Source organism: Manis pentadactyla, chromosome 6, assembly GCF_030020395.1.
Source record: "Manis pentadactyla isolate mManPen7 chromosome 6, mManPen7.hap1, whole genome shotgun sequence".
In the NCBI taxonomy this organism is placed as follows: domain Eukaryota; kingdom Metazoa; phylum Chordata; class Mammalia; order Pholidota; family Manidae; genus Manis; species Manis pentadactyla.
Window position 1 is genome coordinate 157,665,837 of NC_080024.1, and position 15,822 is coordinate 157,681,658.

At 59.1% G+C, this 15,822-nt stretch overlaps 1 protein-coding gene across 9 annotated transcripts in view; it reads left to right on the forward strand.

Annotated features, from left to right (window-relative positions):
* Nucleotides 1-15,822, forward strand: part of NFATC1 (nuclear factor of activated T cells 1) — a 181,985-nt gene that overhangs the window by 52,740 nt on the left and 113,423 nt on the right. For 6 of the 9 annotated variants that reach the window (XM_036884312.2, XM_057504309.1, XM_036884313.2 and 3 more), the window contains exons 7-8: nucleotides 2,161-2,216; nucleotides 5,448-5,580. In XM_036884312.2, the coding sequence (XP_036740207.2) occupies nucleotides 2,161-2,216; nucleotides 5,448-5,580 (189 nt within the window). Of the gene's footprint in view, nucleotides 1-2,160; nucleotides 2,217-5,447; nucleotides 7,884-15,822 lie in introns of those variants that run through there. The other 3 variants (XM_036884319.2, XM_036884321.2, XM_036884322.2) reach the window with 3 other exon arrangements.

The following is a 15,822-nucleotide window of genomic DNA, read 5'->3' on the forward strand; positions in this document are numbered from 1 at the left end:
GCGCAGGCGCACCAGCCCCGAGGCCGCCTGGCGGGTGTGGTGGGGAAGCCTTTCCGATGACTCATGCTGCAGGGAATTCCCTAATGACTAGGAATATTTTTACTTCTGGGCTTGTGAGCAGTTTCCCAGGAGAAGCCCAGGAGCTCTTGATAAGGCTGGAACACAAAGGCCCATTCAGGCCATTTCCCTTCCCGGCAGAAGCTGACATTCTGCACCACACCCGGCCAGGCCCGCCGCTGGGCCGGCCTCTGCAGGATGCAGCACCTGGCTGGGTGGCAGCACAGCAGCCGCCGTCACCAGCTCCCCGAGATTGGCTGTGGCTGATGCGTGCAGGCACAGAGCCAATTTTGCGGTTTCCTAACTCACAGTACGAGCCCCATGGCTGCCCAGCCCGGGCACCCCGGGCACTGCTGTGTGTCTCATAAGCCTTTGGAAGAGCCCCTACCAGAAGCGAGCACCAGCACCTGCTCCCCTGGGCTGTGGGTCACACCAGATGGGGGACCTGGGACGCCGGCCAGGGACGCGTGGGCCCCGGCCTCCGAAGCAACCCGTGCACTGTGGGGGCTCCAAGGGCAGGACCTTTTGGGAGCACATCTGTGCAGCCCTCCCAGAGGACAGCGGAGGGCGCCGGGTCCCCTCATAGCCAGCGTGATGCAGTGGGAGGCCCAGGTGGCCTCGAGTTCTGGGGGAACCTGAACAGGCAGGCTGAGCAGCAGCCAGGTTTTCTCCCAATTATAGAACCTAAAGCTGTGTTTTGGGGGCCGTAGACATGGGCTTTGTCATGAGAAATACTAAAAGTTGATCTTGACGGGCGTGGGAGGCTTGGCTACACACAGAGCGACTCCAGTTTCCGCACCCCAGGGAGGTGTGGGGGCAGGTGTGCCTGCAGGGCTTAGGGAGCCCGTGTCCCCGCATCCCCAGGTCCCCTTGTGAAGGTGCCTGAAATCTGCCTTTCATCGGCACGTGTGGTTGAGCTACAGGTGCTTCTGTCACTGAGTCCTGAGCTCATGGGACCCCAGAAGCTGTGCAGTTTCTGGGGCTCCCGGTGCCTCTGAGGGCTGCAGAGTGACTTGTCCCTAGAGGAGGGACGCGCTTTGTCACCGAGGGGGCTCGCTCCTGGAGGCTGGCGCGGTCCGGGTGCTGACGCTGCTCCCGTCCACTGTGACTCACATGTCCTCCCCGTCGCCACCCTCCACCCTGGCCTGGCCAGCACTGCGAGGGAGAGAAAGGAGATTTTGTCTAATTTATTTATAATTTAGGATTTGTAACACACACACACATACTGAAAGCAGAGCATAAGCAAAAACAGTGTATAGTGGCTGTAATTGTGAGTTTGGGGAGCTGACAACACAGGGGGAGGAGGTGAGGCCTCTGGGAGGTGACATCTTAATTCAAATAATTCAAAATAACCCCCAAACCAGCGCCTGGCAGCGTGCTGCCGGAGAGGGGCTCAGACTCGGGACGCGTCCGTGGAGTCCCCAGAGAGCGGTCTGGACCACCACGGCCCCCGGCGGGCCCGGGCCTGCAGAGCAGTGAGCCCTTTCGGGCACCCAGAGCCATTTTGTTTTTTTAAGCATGTGGGCGCTGCAGGGGAAGGGTTAAAGTGCCCCGTGCTTTGCATTTCTGTATCCTGATGTGGTGAGAAGTAGGCAAGGGTGGGATTTTCTTATTTACCCTGCGGCTGCTCTGAGCGCTGGCTCCTTAGAGTGGCCCTGCTCCCGCTGAGGCCATTAGGCCGGCGCCCGCGTGTACGCCCGAGGCAGCAGCTAGTGGCCACTGGTGGTCCTGGGTCTGAGGGCAGCTTCCTTTCTTCAGCGGTCACCTGTGCTTGTCCTGGGCTCACAGTCCCTTGAAAAAGTGGGGGGTCCCTCCCATGACCATGGCCTGAGGACACAGGCCGGGGGCAGCTTCCTGGGCTCCCTGCTACCCGGCTCCTCCTGCCGAGCAGCGGTCTTTGGGTTCACCAGGCCCTCTGCACCCCGGTTTGTGTTTGACTCAGTGTCTCTGCTCTGGCTAGACTTCCCACTCGTGTGAGTTAATAACCAGGATGGCCCAGCCAGGAGGGGAGGCGTTGGTCCCGGGTCCTGCCTGGACCAAGGCACGTGGTTTTGGGGGCCCAGCCAAGCACACGCAGTAACAGAATGTCACCCTTCCTTCCAGACGGTCACCACATCTGGGAGATGGAGGCAAAAACCGACCGTGACCTGTGCAAGCCAGTAAGTACCCACTGACACGCTGTCGGGTGACAGATTGGGTGCCCGTGGGGGAGGGGGGGTTCCTGGGCTTCCAGGCAACAGATTGGGGTGCACAGGGGGTGGGGTGATCCTGGCCTGAGGCACATGGCTGCCTGTTGGTTACAACAAAATGATGGAGTAACAGCAAGAAACAGGAGAAGTTGTAAAACACTTCCTGAAGCAGTGATTTTAGGATGCATGACGGGATGGAGATAGGACAGCAGTGGCGGGGGGGGGGACAGTGCATAGGGACAGTGTGGAGACAGCATGTGGGGACTGCACATGAGGACAGCAATTGCTGACCCTTGTGCACCCAGGCCTACCCTGCCCTCACAGGCAGCTCTGTCAGGATGTAAGCCACCTTCCACGCTCTAACCCTTGGCCAGCAGCCTTTCTGAAAGGTGTCAGCTGCAAAGGTTCCCCCGGCCCCCAGGATGAGACCCCTGTTTGCAGGTGGCTCCTCCTCCGTGTGTCACCGCTCTGTGAGACCTCCACTCGCAGGATGTGGCTGCTGGGCCTTCACCCAGGCCCGGCCACACAGGCCCGTAGCTGCGGCTGGCTCATGGCCTGAGGTTCCATCTTTGAACAGTTGCCTATTTTTGTTGTTGCTGTTGTTATTTTGTTATCATTAATCTACAGTTACATGAAGAACATTATGTTTACTAGGCTCCCTCCTTCACCAAGTCCCCCCCACACACCCCATTACAGTCACTGTCCATCAGCGTAGTGAGACGCAGTAGAATCACTACTTGTCTTCTCTGTGTTGCACAGCCCTCCCCGTGCCCCACACACACTATACATGCTAATCGTAAGGCCCCCTTTCTTTTTCCCCCTTATCCCTCCCTTCCCAGAACAGTTGCCTATTTTAAAGGAAGCTTAACAGTTAGTAGTTTTGTTTTAAAAGAAATGCAATAATATGTGTGAACCACATGCTTTAAGTGACGATTTCGCCCTTACCCCTTAAATGAGGTTACACTTTTTTCTAATTATAAGAGAATGTTGTTGTAATCATTGTTGAAATGTGGAAAATACAAACACAACAAAGCATAAAAACAGAAACAGCTGGTGTAATACCACCACTTTGATGTACCCACTGTCCACATTTGGGGTGTTTCTCTGTCTGACGGGTGTGAGTGTGTGCATGTATATGCATTCACACACATGTACACGGTGTATCATACACATTTTTTAAACAAATTGGGGTTGTGTCGTGTGTGTGGTGTCTGTTCTGTTTTGGGCTTTTGGACTGGATTTTTGTAGGCCGGTCGCATGGGTGCATTGAGTGCCTCCTGGAGCCCTTCTCCCGCCCCTCCTTTCACTGTGTTCAGGCATTCCCACGACAACAGCATCTTGCACATTTGTCTGTTTAGCAGTTGAGGCATATCAGCCTGTGCCCACATCGAAACACGACCCTCTAGTCACTTAGAATTCACATGCACAGGCCTCACGGAGCAGAACCTGCCCGAGGCTGCAGCGCGCCCACCTGGCACACCCGCCCTGCCCCTCTGGCACATCACAGGCACTCCTTGCCACCACCCTGGCTCCCCACTTGGATTTCAGATCTCAGCTCAAGCAAGACCTCTTCTTTCCATCTCCTAATTTCTTCTGTAGAGGTTAGACCTCTTCGACTGCTGACTCCGTAGCAGCCCGACATCACCAAGCATGGGCTGTGTGCCATGTGCTAGTCATACCTACGTCTTCTTGCATACACCTGAACCCTCAGGGAACAACCCGAGTAGCTGCTTCTCTTTGTCTTCCCTGGACAAATGGTGAAACTGAGGCCCAGCAGGTATCTGGCAGGGGGAAGCCCACTCTGTCCAGCCTGAGCCCTACTCCGCCATGGGCATCGCTGTGGGCGCAGCACCACGTGGGGTTGTGGCAACATGCATGTGAGCTCCCCGCCCCATCACCTGTGTGCTGTGGGCTCCACATCGGCAGGGTGGTGTTTGATAAGGGGACAGCACCGGCAGAGGGAGAAGTGTGCCTGTCATTTCTGTAAATGAGACAAAATCATTCAAACAACAAGAGGAGTGCCTGGAGGAAAAGCAGACCTGGAGGCGGCGCCCACACAGGCCCCTGGCCCTGCCGCCCGCACCCCCCACCGCCTGTGCGCTCGGCCCTCCATCTGTAAGCAGAAGAGGCTGGGCCTGAATTCTCTTCAGTTGTTTATTAGAATTTCATTATTAGCACAATTCAATCATTTTGTTAAGTTGGATAAAAAGCTACAGTTCAACGGAGGCACACAGTGGGTTTTTCTTGTACATTGTACATGCCATTGCCCTGTTACAATTCATTACATCGTTGACTGAAATCGGGACAAAAAACTGAAGGGACTTTTTGGTTGTGAAGTTCTGCCCAGCCCCCAGAGGTCACTGCGGTTCTGCCTCGTTCAGGTGTTGGCACCCGGGCGGGGGGTGTCCACCAGCATCAGCTGAGTGCACGCAGTCGGGACTCCCAGCCTGTCCCTTCTCCTACGGTGCCCTGCTACGCAATGGCAAATTGTTTATATTTCTGTACATGAAGGATCACAATTTTTTGTGAAAATGTTGCTGATTTGTGTTTTAGAATTTGGAAGGTAACACAAATGCCGTAAGACACCCCACTGTGCTCCATCTGCCTTTGCCCAGCACCCCCTGGTCTGCTAAGTGGCCAGCTCCCCATGTGCTCAGGTTGAGGGGATCTGGGCTCAGTGATGGGGGCTGTGGGCCATTGTCACAGGGCCTGTCCCCAGAGACATGTCCCCAAGGAAGCATGGGCCTGGGTCTCCACTGCCAGCTTCCTGTGCAGGTTCCACGGCTCCATCCTCGCCTCAGCCAACAGGGGGCTTCTTTTCGGGGTTCACAAGGTCACTGATCCTTAGGATTAGCATGGTCAGCCTTTGGGGGTCTTCTGGAGCAGCCTTCCTGCCTCTGCTCCGGCACCCAGGCTTCTGCCGGCTGAGGCGGGCATCCCGGGTGGAGCCCTGGCCGGCCTCCCGCACTCACCACCTCAGGCCCCCTCGCGACTCAGGTGTGCGGGAAGTCAGCGCCTTCTTCCCCAGCCCTCATGTAACTGACGGGCCGGCCAGCACACGTCCGGGGGTGGCTTTGCCAGGCAGCCTGACAGCTAGGCACCGCGCCCTGTCCTGTGTGCCGCGTGGTTAGAGCCCTCGTTGGTGTGAGGTGCTCTGTGTTCCTGTGGTGCGAAGGTCCCCTGCCGTCTGCTTTCTCCTAGAACTCACTGGTGGTGGAGATCCCGCCTTTTCGCAACCAGAGAATAACCAGCCCCGTCCAAGTCAGTTTCTACGTCTGCAACGGGAAGAGGAAGAGAAGCCAGTACCAGCACTTCACCTACCTTCCTGCCAACGGTAACGCTCTCTTCCTAACCCTAAGCCCTGACTGTGAGCCAGTGGGGTACTTTTTCTAAAAGATGCAGGAACGAGGAGACGCTGTTGCTGCAAAACTGTATGATTGCGTTGTGCACAGTGCTGTGCTGTCACCTGTAAGCAAGACCATGTCATCGATTTCTCAAGTTCTTGGTGTATTTTCCTTCACTGTGTTGGGGGTGGGGCTGCATCGGGGATCATTACTAACCGCTGTGCTGGCTGCTCGCAAGCGTGTGACAGCCAAGGGGGGAGAAAGCGCTGCTCTTCTGTGCCCAGAAGCCGAGGGGTCTTGGTGTGTGCTGGAAGTCTGTAGACGCTGAAGGTGGAAAAGCAGATAGTTGCAGTCACTTCGCAGGTGCCTTTAGAAACCCTTGCTATTAAGCCTCAAGGCCGGTGCCCGATGTGGCCTTTCACTGATATTAATGAATTTTGTGCTCATGCTCATTATATTCCACACGGTGTTCATCAGTGAAGAATCACATCTCCCTGTGCCTCAAGCCTCTCAGGCCCAAGTACCCTTTGCTCCTCCAAAAAGTATCCTTGTTCAGATTTCTGTTCACACATTTTGAGGATGGATTCTTATGACTTAAAAAAGATAAGTTTACTTTATCAACTTCTTAGGTTGTTTTCTTAAAGAAAATACCATCGTTTGTTCTGTTTACCCCTAAACCAGCATATGCACGAGCAGTGCTGTGCACCCCTGGAGGGCTGCAGTCGTCATCCCAGGTTTGACTGTATTTCATGTGAGCTCAACTATGCTAGCAATCTTTTTATACTGTAGCTTTGCTCTGAGAACTTGAGGGATGTGTATGATTTAAGAGGAAAGTTGAACACTAAACATGCATTACAAAAGCAGCCTTGTTATCTTAGTAAAATCATGATTTTTTTGAAGGTCCCATTTTTCTCTAAGACTAAATCATCATTTACAGTAGGTGAGATCCTAGAAAGTGTGGAATATCTGAGTTGCTGTCAAGCACAATGGCTGTTTTCCAGGCAAACATTGGCCGTGCCTTTCAAGCCCTGAATGATAGGATTGTGTTGTAAAAATGCCCCATCATGAGAGTGTACAGCTAGAGCTGCAGGGACAGCGTGCAGCTGTCCGCAGCCACGGTGGGAAGCGTGGGGAGTGCGGTTTGTCCACGTGTCCTGTGACCCTTCCGGATGATCAGTGTCTGTATGTACTGTGGGCACTTCGTGAATCCTGTCCATTCTCTCAGTGTAGCTTACGAAGGGAAATGCTTAGTCTTTATCAGAAAACATAATGATTGTGACTTAATTAAACTTCAAGCATGGTTGACCAAAAATTTAATGTTTTAGAGAAAACCTAGGCCTTATAAAGAAAAGTTGCTTTTCAAAGCAGTTTAGAAACAAGCCCTGACTTTCATGTCTCTGCCACCCACAAATTCACGAGGCATCAAGCCGTCTGCACTCAGCCGTGTTGGGCCGCGGCCCCAGCCTGACCCACATGCCTGTCCTGGAGGTGCGGCCTGGGGCCCCAGCATGTGCTCCTGAGAATCACAGGGCGTGAGGGCACCCGACCTGGCCCCACCTGCACAGGCGATCTGTGCCCAGACCCCCAATCTGCCCAGACTCCCTACATTTGCCCAGATCCCCCACATCGGTCCAGATACCCACAACTGCCTAGAACCCCCAGATCTGCCCAGAACCCCCATCAGCTCAGCTCCCATCTGCCCAGACCCCCATACCACCCAGCCCCCCAACATCTGCCAAGACCCCATATATTTGCTCAGAATCACCAATCTGCCTAGACACCCCCTACTTCGGCCCAGCCGCACCCCTACATTTGCCCAGACTCCCTACGTCTGCCCAGAACCCCCAAATCTGCTCAGACTCCATACATTTTCCCAGAACCACCAACCTGCCAAGGACTCCTCCATCTGTCCAGACCCCCATCTCCATGCTGTAAGCAATATACCCCTGGCCTCTGACCCCAGCTGGCGCCCTGCTCCACCCACAGAGCCGTCGTCCACCTGTCAAGCAGTGACCGTCAGCCTCTCTTTGGGGCCCGTCTGCTGTCATCGCTGCTCTCCTAGGAATTTCCCAGCTCCACTGAGCCGAGGCACCAAGCTGCCTGCCCTGGAGGCGTCTAGCCCTGGCGTCCTGGGGTGGCATGTCCTGGGCAGGGGTTGTGATCTGGCCCCAGGCCCCAGACTGTGAGCTCCCAGAGAGCAGGGACCACGGCCAGCGTCCGACCCCATGTTGCATCAGGCCTTCCTCTGTGGTTTCAAACATGAATAAATGAATGAGTGAAAAACCAGAAGGCACGCCCCCGGTCTTGGTCTGGTGTCTGCCCGCCACCTCCTCTGCCTTCCCCAGCTTTGGGGCCGAGGGTCAGCAGGCTGCAGCCACGAGCAGGTGCTCAGTGCCAGTGCACTCTGTTGGCAGGCTGCCTGGGGAGGCTCCACTCCACGCTTCATCGCCAGGCACCCCCAGGGTGGACGATGGGGCTGGCAAGCCTTCCTGTGTGTGATTAGGGCAGCCTGCCATGCGTTGTTCCCAGCCCAGGTGGTGAGGCCGGCCTCGCTGCCCCAGGGGGTGCAGACCGTGGGCTCCGGCGGGCCGACAGCCCAGCACTCGGGGCCCTGCTCCAATCTGCCAGGGAAGTGCCTCGACAGGTCACAAAGCATGCCGTTGAGACACACAAAACAGTGGAAATGTGTTTATACCCTGCCTGTTCTCATGTACAAATAGGTAAAATCGAGTCCCATTCGGGTTTTCCTTCGAAATCGGGTGTGAGCCAAGGTGGGAATGGAGCCACTTCTCACCAGGTGCATTTCTGTCTCAGGCACGCGGCCCCTGGAGGCCTGCACACCCCAGGACAGCCACGTCACACAGACCCTCACACGGGGTGGGGTGCCCACCGCCCTGGGACAGGTCCCGGGGCCCTTTGGGTTGGGAGTGAGAGGCCTGAGACTGCCCACCCGCCATCGGGCTGCTGGTCCGCCCCGGGAAGGGCGGTTGGCCTGACGTCCCCCCACCCAGCCGCTTATTCAGTGGAGAAAGTTTCCACTTGATGGTGAGTGCGCCGCGCACCGGAAATTCCCCACACGCAGCCCCTCCTACATCCCCTGGACAGCAGCCCAGGGCAGGGCGGTGAGCATGCCAGCTCTGTCCTGCAAGAACACACGCGTCTGCAGCCAGAGCTCTTAGGTTCCCCGCGTGTCGCTGTTTACTGTGCCCAAATGCAGCCCTCTGGGAGCACAGCCTCCTGCCTCAGCCGTCAGGAGCGGAGGGTGCTGGTGCCCCTCAGGAGTCAGACGCTTTGCTGGGACAGCTACGGTTCTGGGAGGCTGTTCCCACACTGCAGCTCAGATCAGAGGCAGAAAAGGGCCTGAGCTGTGGGGGGGGCGGCTGTCCAGGTTTGGGGGCTCACATGCCAGGCAGCTGCCCTGGTGCCCAGAACACGCAGGAGGGGTGTGCACTCAGAAGGGGAGAGAACTTCCAGGTCATGCTCTCAAAATTGCATCCCCAGGCAATGTTCTTAAAACGAGAGAACAAGTCAGGACAGATCACGTGGGCTTGGAGAGCCCGTCTCTTCGCCTGAGATGTTTTTAGTCGGTTTCCCAGAAATGCCGGTGGTGGGGCCTGTGTCCCTGCTGCCCGGGCCACGGAGGAAGGGTCCTGGAGCTTCAGCAGGGTCGGCGGAGGCATGCAGCCCCCAGCCGGTGTCAGGGGTCCCTTGAGGATCAGAGCCCCCTGCCCGGGGCCCCGTGTGTCCTTCGCAGTCCTGAAGTCACATAGGGGCAACGGCTCAGCTCATGGCAGCCTCTCGGATGAAACCAGCTTTGGTCGGCAGGAAGGAGCACGCGTAATCCACTGGAAGGGGTCGCCGGCCGGGTGCCCAGGATGGCTGCGGGCTGGAGGTCAGCCGTCTGCAGAAGGAGCTTCACGGAGAGGAGCCGACTGCCATCTCCCTGCCGTGGCCAGATGACAGCCCACGACCGGAAGGCTGCGACACTGGGTCTGTGGCCAGACTGGCCACGCTCCACCTGCAGAGGCGGGAAGCGGTGTGGCCACTGTTCACATTAAGCCCACAAATCAGCAGCTGGCCAAACCAGTGTGAGAGCAGGTGCGGCCGGAGCAGAGGGGTCAGCGTGGGCTCCTGACAGCAGCGGGGAGTTGCCGCCACCCCCTGACAAGCAGCTCCAAGCACCTGCAGGCACCGGGCTCACCATGGCTGGGTGGCCTTGGTCCAGCGTGGCATTCGACCTGGCAGCAGGGGGCTCGCGGGCAGGCCGTCCAGCCCTGGGCCCACCTTCACCACGAACGTCCAGTTTGCCTGTCGGGCTCTCTGGCTCACAGCTCTTCAGAGTCCGCTGGGCTTAAGTTCAGTCCCAAAGTAGGCAGACGCAGTGTGATGGGGCGACTGGTCTCTCCGGGGGCCTCCCCTGCCTCTGGGCCCCCACCCAGCTGCCTGTGGCCCCTTGGCCAGGTGGGTGGCCTCGTCTGGGCATCTTGCAGTGTCCCACCTCACAGGGGCAGCAGCAAGCCCAGGTCGGGCAGAGTGTGCTGTGGCCACGGGTCCTGGGGATGCCATTCCCGCGCTGCGGCCTTGTATTCTCCTTACCCGGGTTGCGTGGGCGCATGAGCATGGGCCTCCAGCCCTCTGCCCAGGCAGGGCCAGTGGTGCGTGCCAAGGCGGAGCCAAGCCACTGTGCCCACCTGTTCCCCGGCCAGTGCCAAAGCCCCATGGGCTGAGGCCTGAGCTGCACCTCACTGCAGGTCACCTGCCAGCTTCAAACCGAGAAGAGTATGCAGATGTGCCCGAGCCCAGCCGCAGAGGTTAGGACATTCCAGGTGCCCAGGCCACCACCCTGAACCTCTCTAAGTCGCAGTGCAGCCGAGTGCTAGTGTGGCAGGAGGAGGATGTGGGCATTCTGGGAGGCCCTTCCCGAGTTGGCTCAGCCGTGTGGCCGCATGGCAGGATGAGCGTGTCGGCGGTGGGGGTGCCCGTGCGTGGCTGTGAGCACCGCCTCCTGCACGATGCCCTGACATCCCCCCTCATGAGGCCCTCCCAACCCAAGGGAGGCTGCTTCGTCACATTCCTGCTTTTACTGGCTCTGTCTTGCTGTTCTGGCCAGAGAACGAGGGAAAACATCTGTCCACATCTGGAGCTGCAGTGACAGAGATGCTGTGAACCAGCTGCCGCATGCGGCAGGGTGCTGGGTCCCACTGGCCACGGGAGCTGGGCTGCCCAGGCAGTGTGCAGGTGCTGGGGTGTGGCAGGAATCTGGGCAGGGTTTGGGAGCTGTGCCTGTGGCTTGCGAGGGCTGGCTTCCCAAACAGGTGCCCTGTCGGCTCCTGTGGCACCAGGTCTGAACACGGTGTCATCCGGCATTCACGGCCGCTGCCGCGGGAGTGCGAGTCTGTCTGCCCTGACCTTCCGTCAGGGGTGCGCTTTGCTCCAGCGATGTCGGAAGAGCTCCGACTGAAGGAGAGCCAGGCAGGCACCTGCTCTGAGACCCGCCCAGCAGTGACCCCACGCACAACCAGACCAGGACACTCACCTGAGCTCCTGGCCACAGACCACGTGGGATGGGCGTGGGGAGAGACGAGATGAGGGATGGGGCTCAGGTCTGGGTGGTGGGGACAGAGTGTGGCCAGGCCGGAGATGGGGCTGTGACAGCTCAGGACCAGGGGCAGCCAACCCATCTGCTCCTGTGAGTCCCCACGGGGACCGAGGCCACGGGCTTCCAAGCAGAAAAGGAGATGTGTCAGGAGTGGGGCGCACGTGCAGAAGAGCGTGCAGGCCCGGGCAGCTCTCGGTGGGCCGTGTGGTCCTCATGGCTCCTGGTGGCTGCGGCCCCAGTCGTGAGCACAGCTGTTGGGACATTGGGACAAACGACATTGGCTACCGGGTGAGAGTGCAGGTGCGGTGTTGGTTCGGCATGCGTGGTCTGTTCTGTCCCAAGATGCCCATGAGCCAGCGGCTGGGACAGCAGCCCCCCCGAGCTGAATGGGCAGGCCGGGGCTGTGTGACCGAGGCCACAGGGCTGGTGCAGACGTGGTGCCACTCACTCCTCGACCATCTGTACTGGAGCTGCCCCATGGGTCGGGCTGGGCCCCCTCCTGTCCCAGCACAGGGCCACGGTTGGGTTCCCCCTGTCCCAGCACGGGGCGGGTCCCCTCCTGTCCCAGCATGGGGCCATGGGGTGGGTCCCCTCCTGTCCCAGCACAGGGCCACAGTCGGGTTCCCCCTGTCCCAGCATGGGGCGGGTCCCCTCCTGTCCTAGCACTGGGCCACAGTCAGGTTCCCCATCCCAGCATGGGGCCACAAATCGGGTTCCCCTCCCAGCACGGGGCCCACGGGTTGTGTCAGGCCCCTCCTGCATCCATTCACCCTGACCAGCTGCAGGATTGCACTTGACTCTGGGGAAGGGATGTGCCCTTGTCCCTCAGACAGCAGTTCAGTTGGTCCCACTTACCACTTTTCCTTTTTCATTATTTAAAAAAAAGCCATGCTCTGCAGTTATCTCTGCTGGCCCTTTACATTGATGGCAAAGCTGGGGCTTTAGTGTCACGTGTGAACAGGAGACTGTCTGGTCTTTGTTTTCTAGGGTTTCTAGGGTTTAGAACAAAACATCTTTCGTCCAGGCCTGTGGAAGGTGCCCGGGAAGCAGTGTGCACTGAGGCAGGTCCCCTAGACACTTGTGCATACAACAGAAGGGAGTGATCTGGGACCAACTTCCCTGTCACATCCCCTGGTCTGTCCCGACCTGGTGACTCAATGTGGCTGCACATGCAGAAAGGGGCCCCACCAGGCCATGGCACAGAGTGGCACTGCGAGGCCTCGAGCAGTCGCGCCATCCAGTGCCAGAAGTTGACGTCCAAGATGAGGGCACCGGGCTGGGGTCTGGGGAGGACTCTTCTCTGGCTGCAGACACTTGCCTTGCACTGTCCCCACACAATGGATAGAGAGGGAGGGCCCCCCTCTGAGACCACAGCCCCATCGACCAGGCCCCTGAGGGCCTCGCCAGTATGACCTTAATTACCTACTAAGGCCCCATCTCCACCACACAGTCTCGCTGGGGTCAGGGCTTCAGCCCGAGTTTGGGGGCACAGTTCCATCAGGAGCAGTACCCCTGGCTTGTCCAGCTCTGACCCTTCCAGCAGGGTCCATGTCCCCACTCCACACGCCCACCTGTCCTGTCCACCTTCTGGGAAGGTGTTCTCTGTCCTTGCGCAGGGGTACTGGGCCCAGGAGCACTGGATCACCACAAGACCCAGGCTCGTCTGGGCAGGAAGCTCCGGGGCGACAGGCTGGGTGGGCGTCTCACCCTGAGCGAGGGTGGGCATTCGCCCTCTCATTCTCTGACATGGCCATGGTCCCCCTATGCACAGGAGAAATGGGTCTGCATGCTCAGGAAGGTGCATTTAAAAGAAAATAGATGAAAATGCCTAAGTGTTTATGCCGTGGCCTCGGAGTCGGCGGCACTGCCGGCGTCTAGTCATCAGCTGCAATCTGGGTGCAGTGCAGAGTCCTACCCTGGCGACAAACAGCAGGGAACCTGAGCTCCAGGAACACAGTTTAGCATTCCATGTTTATTTAATGTGCCCCATAGTTTTGGAAGAGAACAGTTGCATTCGTGATGCACTGGTACTCAGTGGACCCCAGAGTCCCCAGGTTAGAGGTCAGCCCAAACTGCATCTCAGAATTGAATGACTTGGCCGTGCCCCTCAGTACGAGGATGAGATCATCTCAGCCGTGCAGGACACGGAGAAGCCATGGGAGGGTGGACGGTGAGAGACAGCAATGGCATCTGCCTGTCTGCTTTGGGAGGACGGTCATGGGCTTTCACGGAAGACACAGAAACAGTGCCTGGGTACCATCCCACAGGCCCTGGGAAGGCCAACGCCCCTGCCCATGGGCTCTGGCCACCCAGCTGGGTGGATCTCGGGCCCGGGATCCTGAGGGCCTCGGTTGGGGTCCTCGTCCTGTTACGGGCCAGGCTGGATTACCCTCTGCCAAGTTGTCCTCTGTTCAGCCACTTGCGGCCGTTTGCATGTGACACAGACTCCCCGGGGTCGGCTGTTCTGCGGCCAGGACGTCCCAGGCCCTGGAGCTTGGCTGGGTGTGCGCCGACTCGATTCAGGGATGTGCTGGCAAAGTTTCCGTGGGTGTGTTAATGGGGAGCCATCTGCCCCCAGTGCCCCAAGTCTGCAGACCAGGCTCCTGTCTGCCTCCTGGTCGCTTGTGAGACGCCACCCAGATCAGGGAGCATGGGGCCCAGGCGCCCGCCCGGGGACTGGCTGTGGGGATGTGGGAAGGTACCTGACGCTGCCCCGGCCCCTCCCGACCTGGCAGGGCAAGAGGCTCCAGGGGGTCTCTGCTCCCAGAACAGGAAGCCGTCTGGCTTGGCCCACCCCCTGCAAGCTGCTGGGGGTAGGCGCCCCTTTGCCAGACCCCGGGTGTCCAGGCAAGGCCAGAAATGTTTTGAAGACTTAGAGTGCTGTTGCAGGGGCTGTGGGTTGGGGGGTTCCTGGGAGAGGCTGGCCCCCCTCTCACGCTGTGCACCTGCAGCCATGCCAGGGCCGTGCAGGGCAGCCGAGGCCTCACAGACCCCGCACACCACCTCCAGGCGGCAGTCCCCACGCCATGCGAAGCCCTCTCCCACGGGAACTCGCTGGCCGGCCTTGACAGCAGCCCCGTCTTGCGCAGTGTTGCTCCCTGCGGCAAACACAGACTATAACCTCATCAGGGATGTGCTTTCTGGATGCTGTGGTGTGGCCTCCTGTCACTGCACCTCCTGCCCAGACCAGCGTGGTGATGGCAGGGAAGATGGCCACGTGTGACATCACACCGAGCGTCAGGCCAGAGGAAACTGCCCTCCACATGGGCACAGCTGTTCCGACGCCAAGAGGCTGGGCAGCCCAGGCCATGCAGGCCGCGCCACGCTCTTTCCTCGCTAGGAGGACATGGGAGAGCCTCAGGTTGGCACCAACCCACAAAGGGTGCCCATCTCCTTGGAAGCCCACAGGAGGAGTGCCGTCTGGACACGGGCACGCGGCCATGTGTGCGGGCCTGTCGGCCACCAGAGGGACCCCGGGAGCAGCAGGCGCATGGTCTCGGTTTTCAGGGTGGTCTTGGTTTCTCCAACTTATCGCAGCTCCTGGGGCCCAGCTGCTCCCAGCCTCGCTCTTCACCTGTGTTCAGAGTGTGTTTGCTAGCCGCCCACCCCGTGCAGAACCATTAGGGCCTCTCCCTGCTGCCACTTCTCAGCCACCTTGTGTCCCTGGCTCATGTGTAGCCCCCGGAGCAGACAGGGTGGGGAGCACCGAGTTCACTCCTGGTGGGAGCCGTCAGGATGTCCCGCGGGGGCCTGGAAGACAGGGAAGGAAGCAGGCCGCCTTGGGGGTGCCAGGCAGCTGCCCCTGGACACACAGGGAGTGACGCCTGAGCAAAGAGGCCCAGCCGGGATCAGGCCTGGCTCGGCTCCCCCATGTGGCAGGGTGGTGGGCCCGACCCTTGGGAGGCAAGCTACTCGGGCCCCTCAAGGCGTCTTGCTGAGGCCTTGCCAGGAGTGCAGGGGGCCAGGTGGTCACCAGCGGCAGACATTGGCCCAGCAGCTCTCGCCTGCCCTCGGAGGCTCCCAGCTCGGCCTCCCTGGGTCGCCGGCTCTGCCAGCCCTGCTTGTGCTGCACCGTCCCTGCGTGCCAGGTAAACCACGCTCACTGGCGTGGCAGCCAGCTGCGTTTGGGGTTCGCATCTAATGCTGCAGAGCGCACGGCCCTGGGGTTTCAGGGAACTCAGGGGACACTTTATGAAGGAGGCACATCAGCCTTGGGCCTGGCTGGAAGCCCAGTGCATGGAGAGAGAATCCCAGCAGGGTTTTAATTCGACCTGCCAGGCACACACTCCTTAAGATCATGAACTCTGAGAATTCCAGAAGTTAGAATTTAACCTCTGCTGTTCTAGATGCCAGCCTTTTACAGTAGCGTTTTTACACCAGGTCACAGCTCTTTCGGCCGTTTGCTGTCACAGCTGCGTGCCCACGGCGGTGAAGACTGTCTGCCCTGAGGGTGGGGGCTCTGTGGGGCAACTCCGTCCCATCTGTCACTTCTGGACATAGGCTGAGGTGACTCTTCACGGGTGTCTGGTTGGAGCCCAGCCCGCGGAGCCATCCGCACCGGAGGCTCCCAGTGGCAGGGATGAGTTCTTCCAGCCCACAGCCTGCGCTCGGGGTGGACTCCGGCATGAAGCTC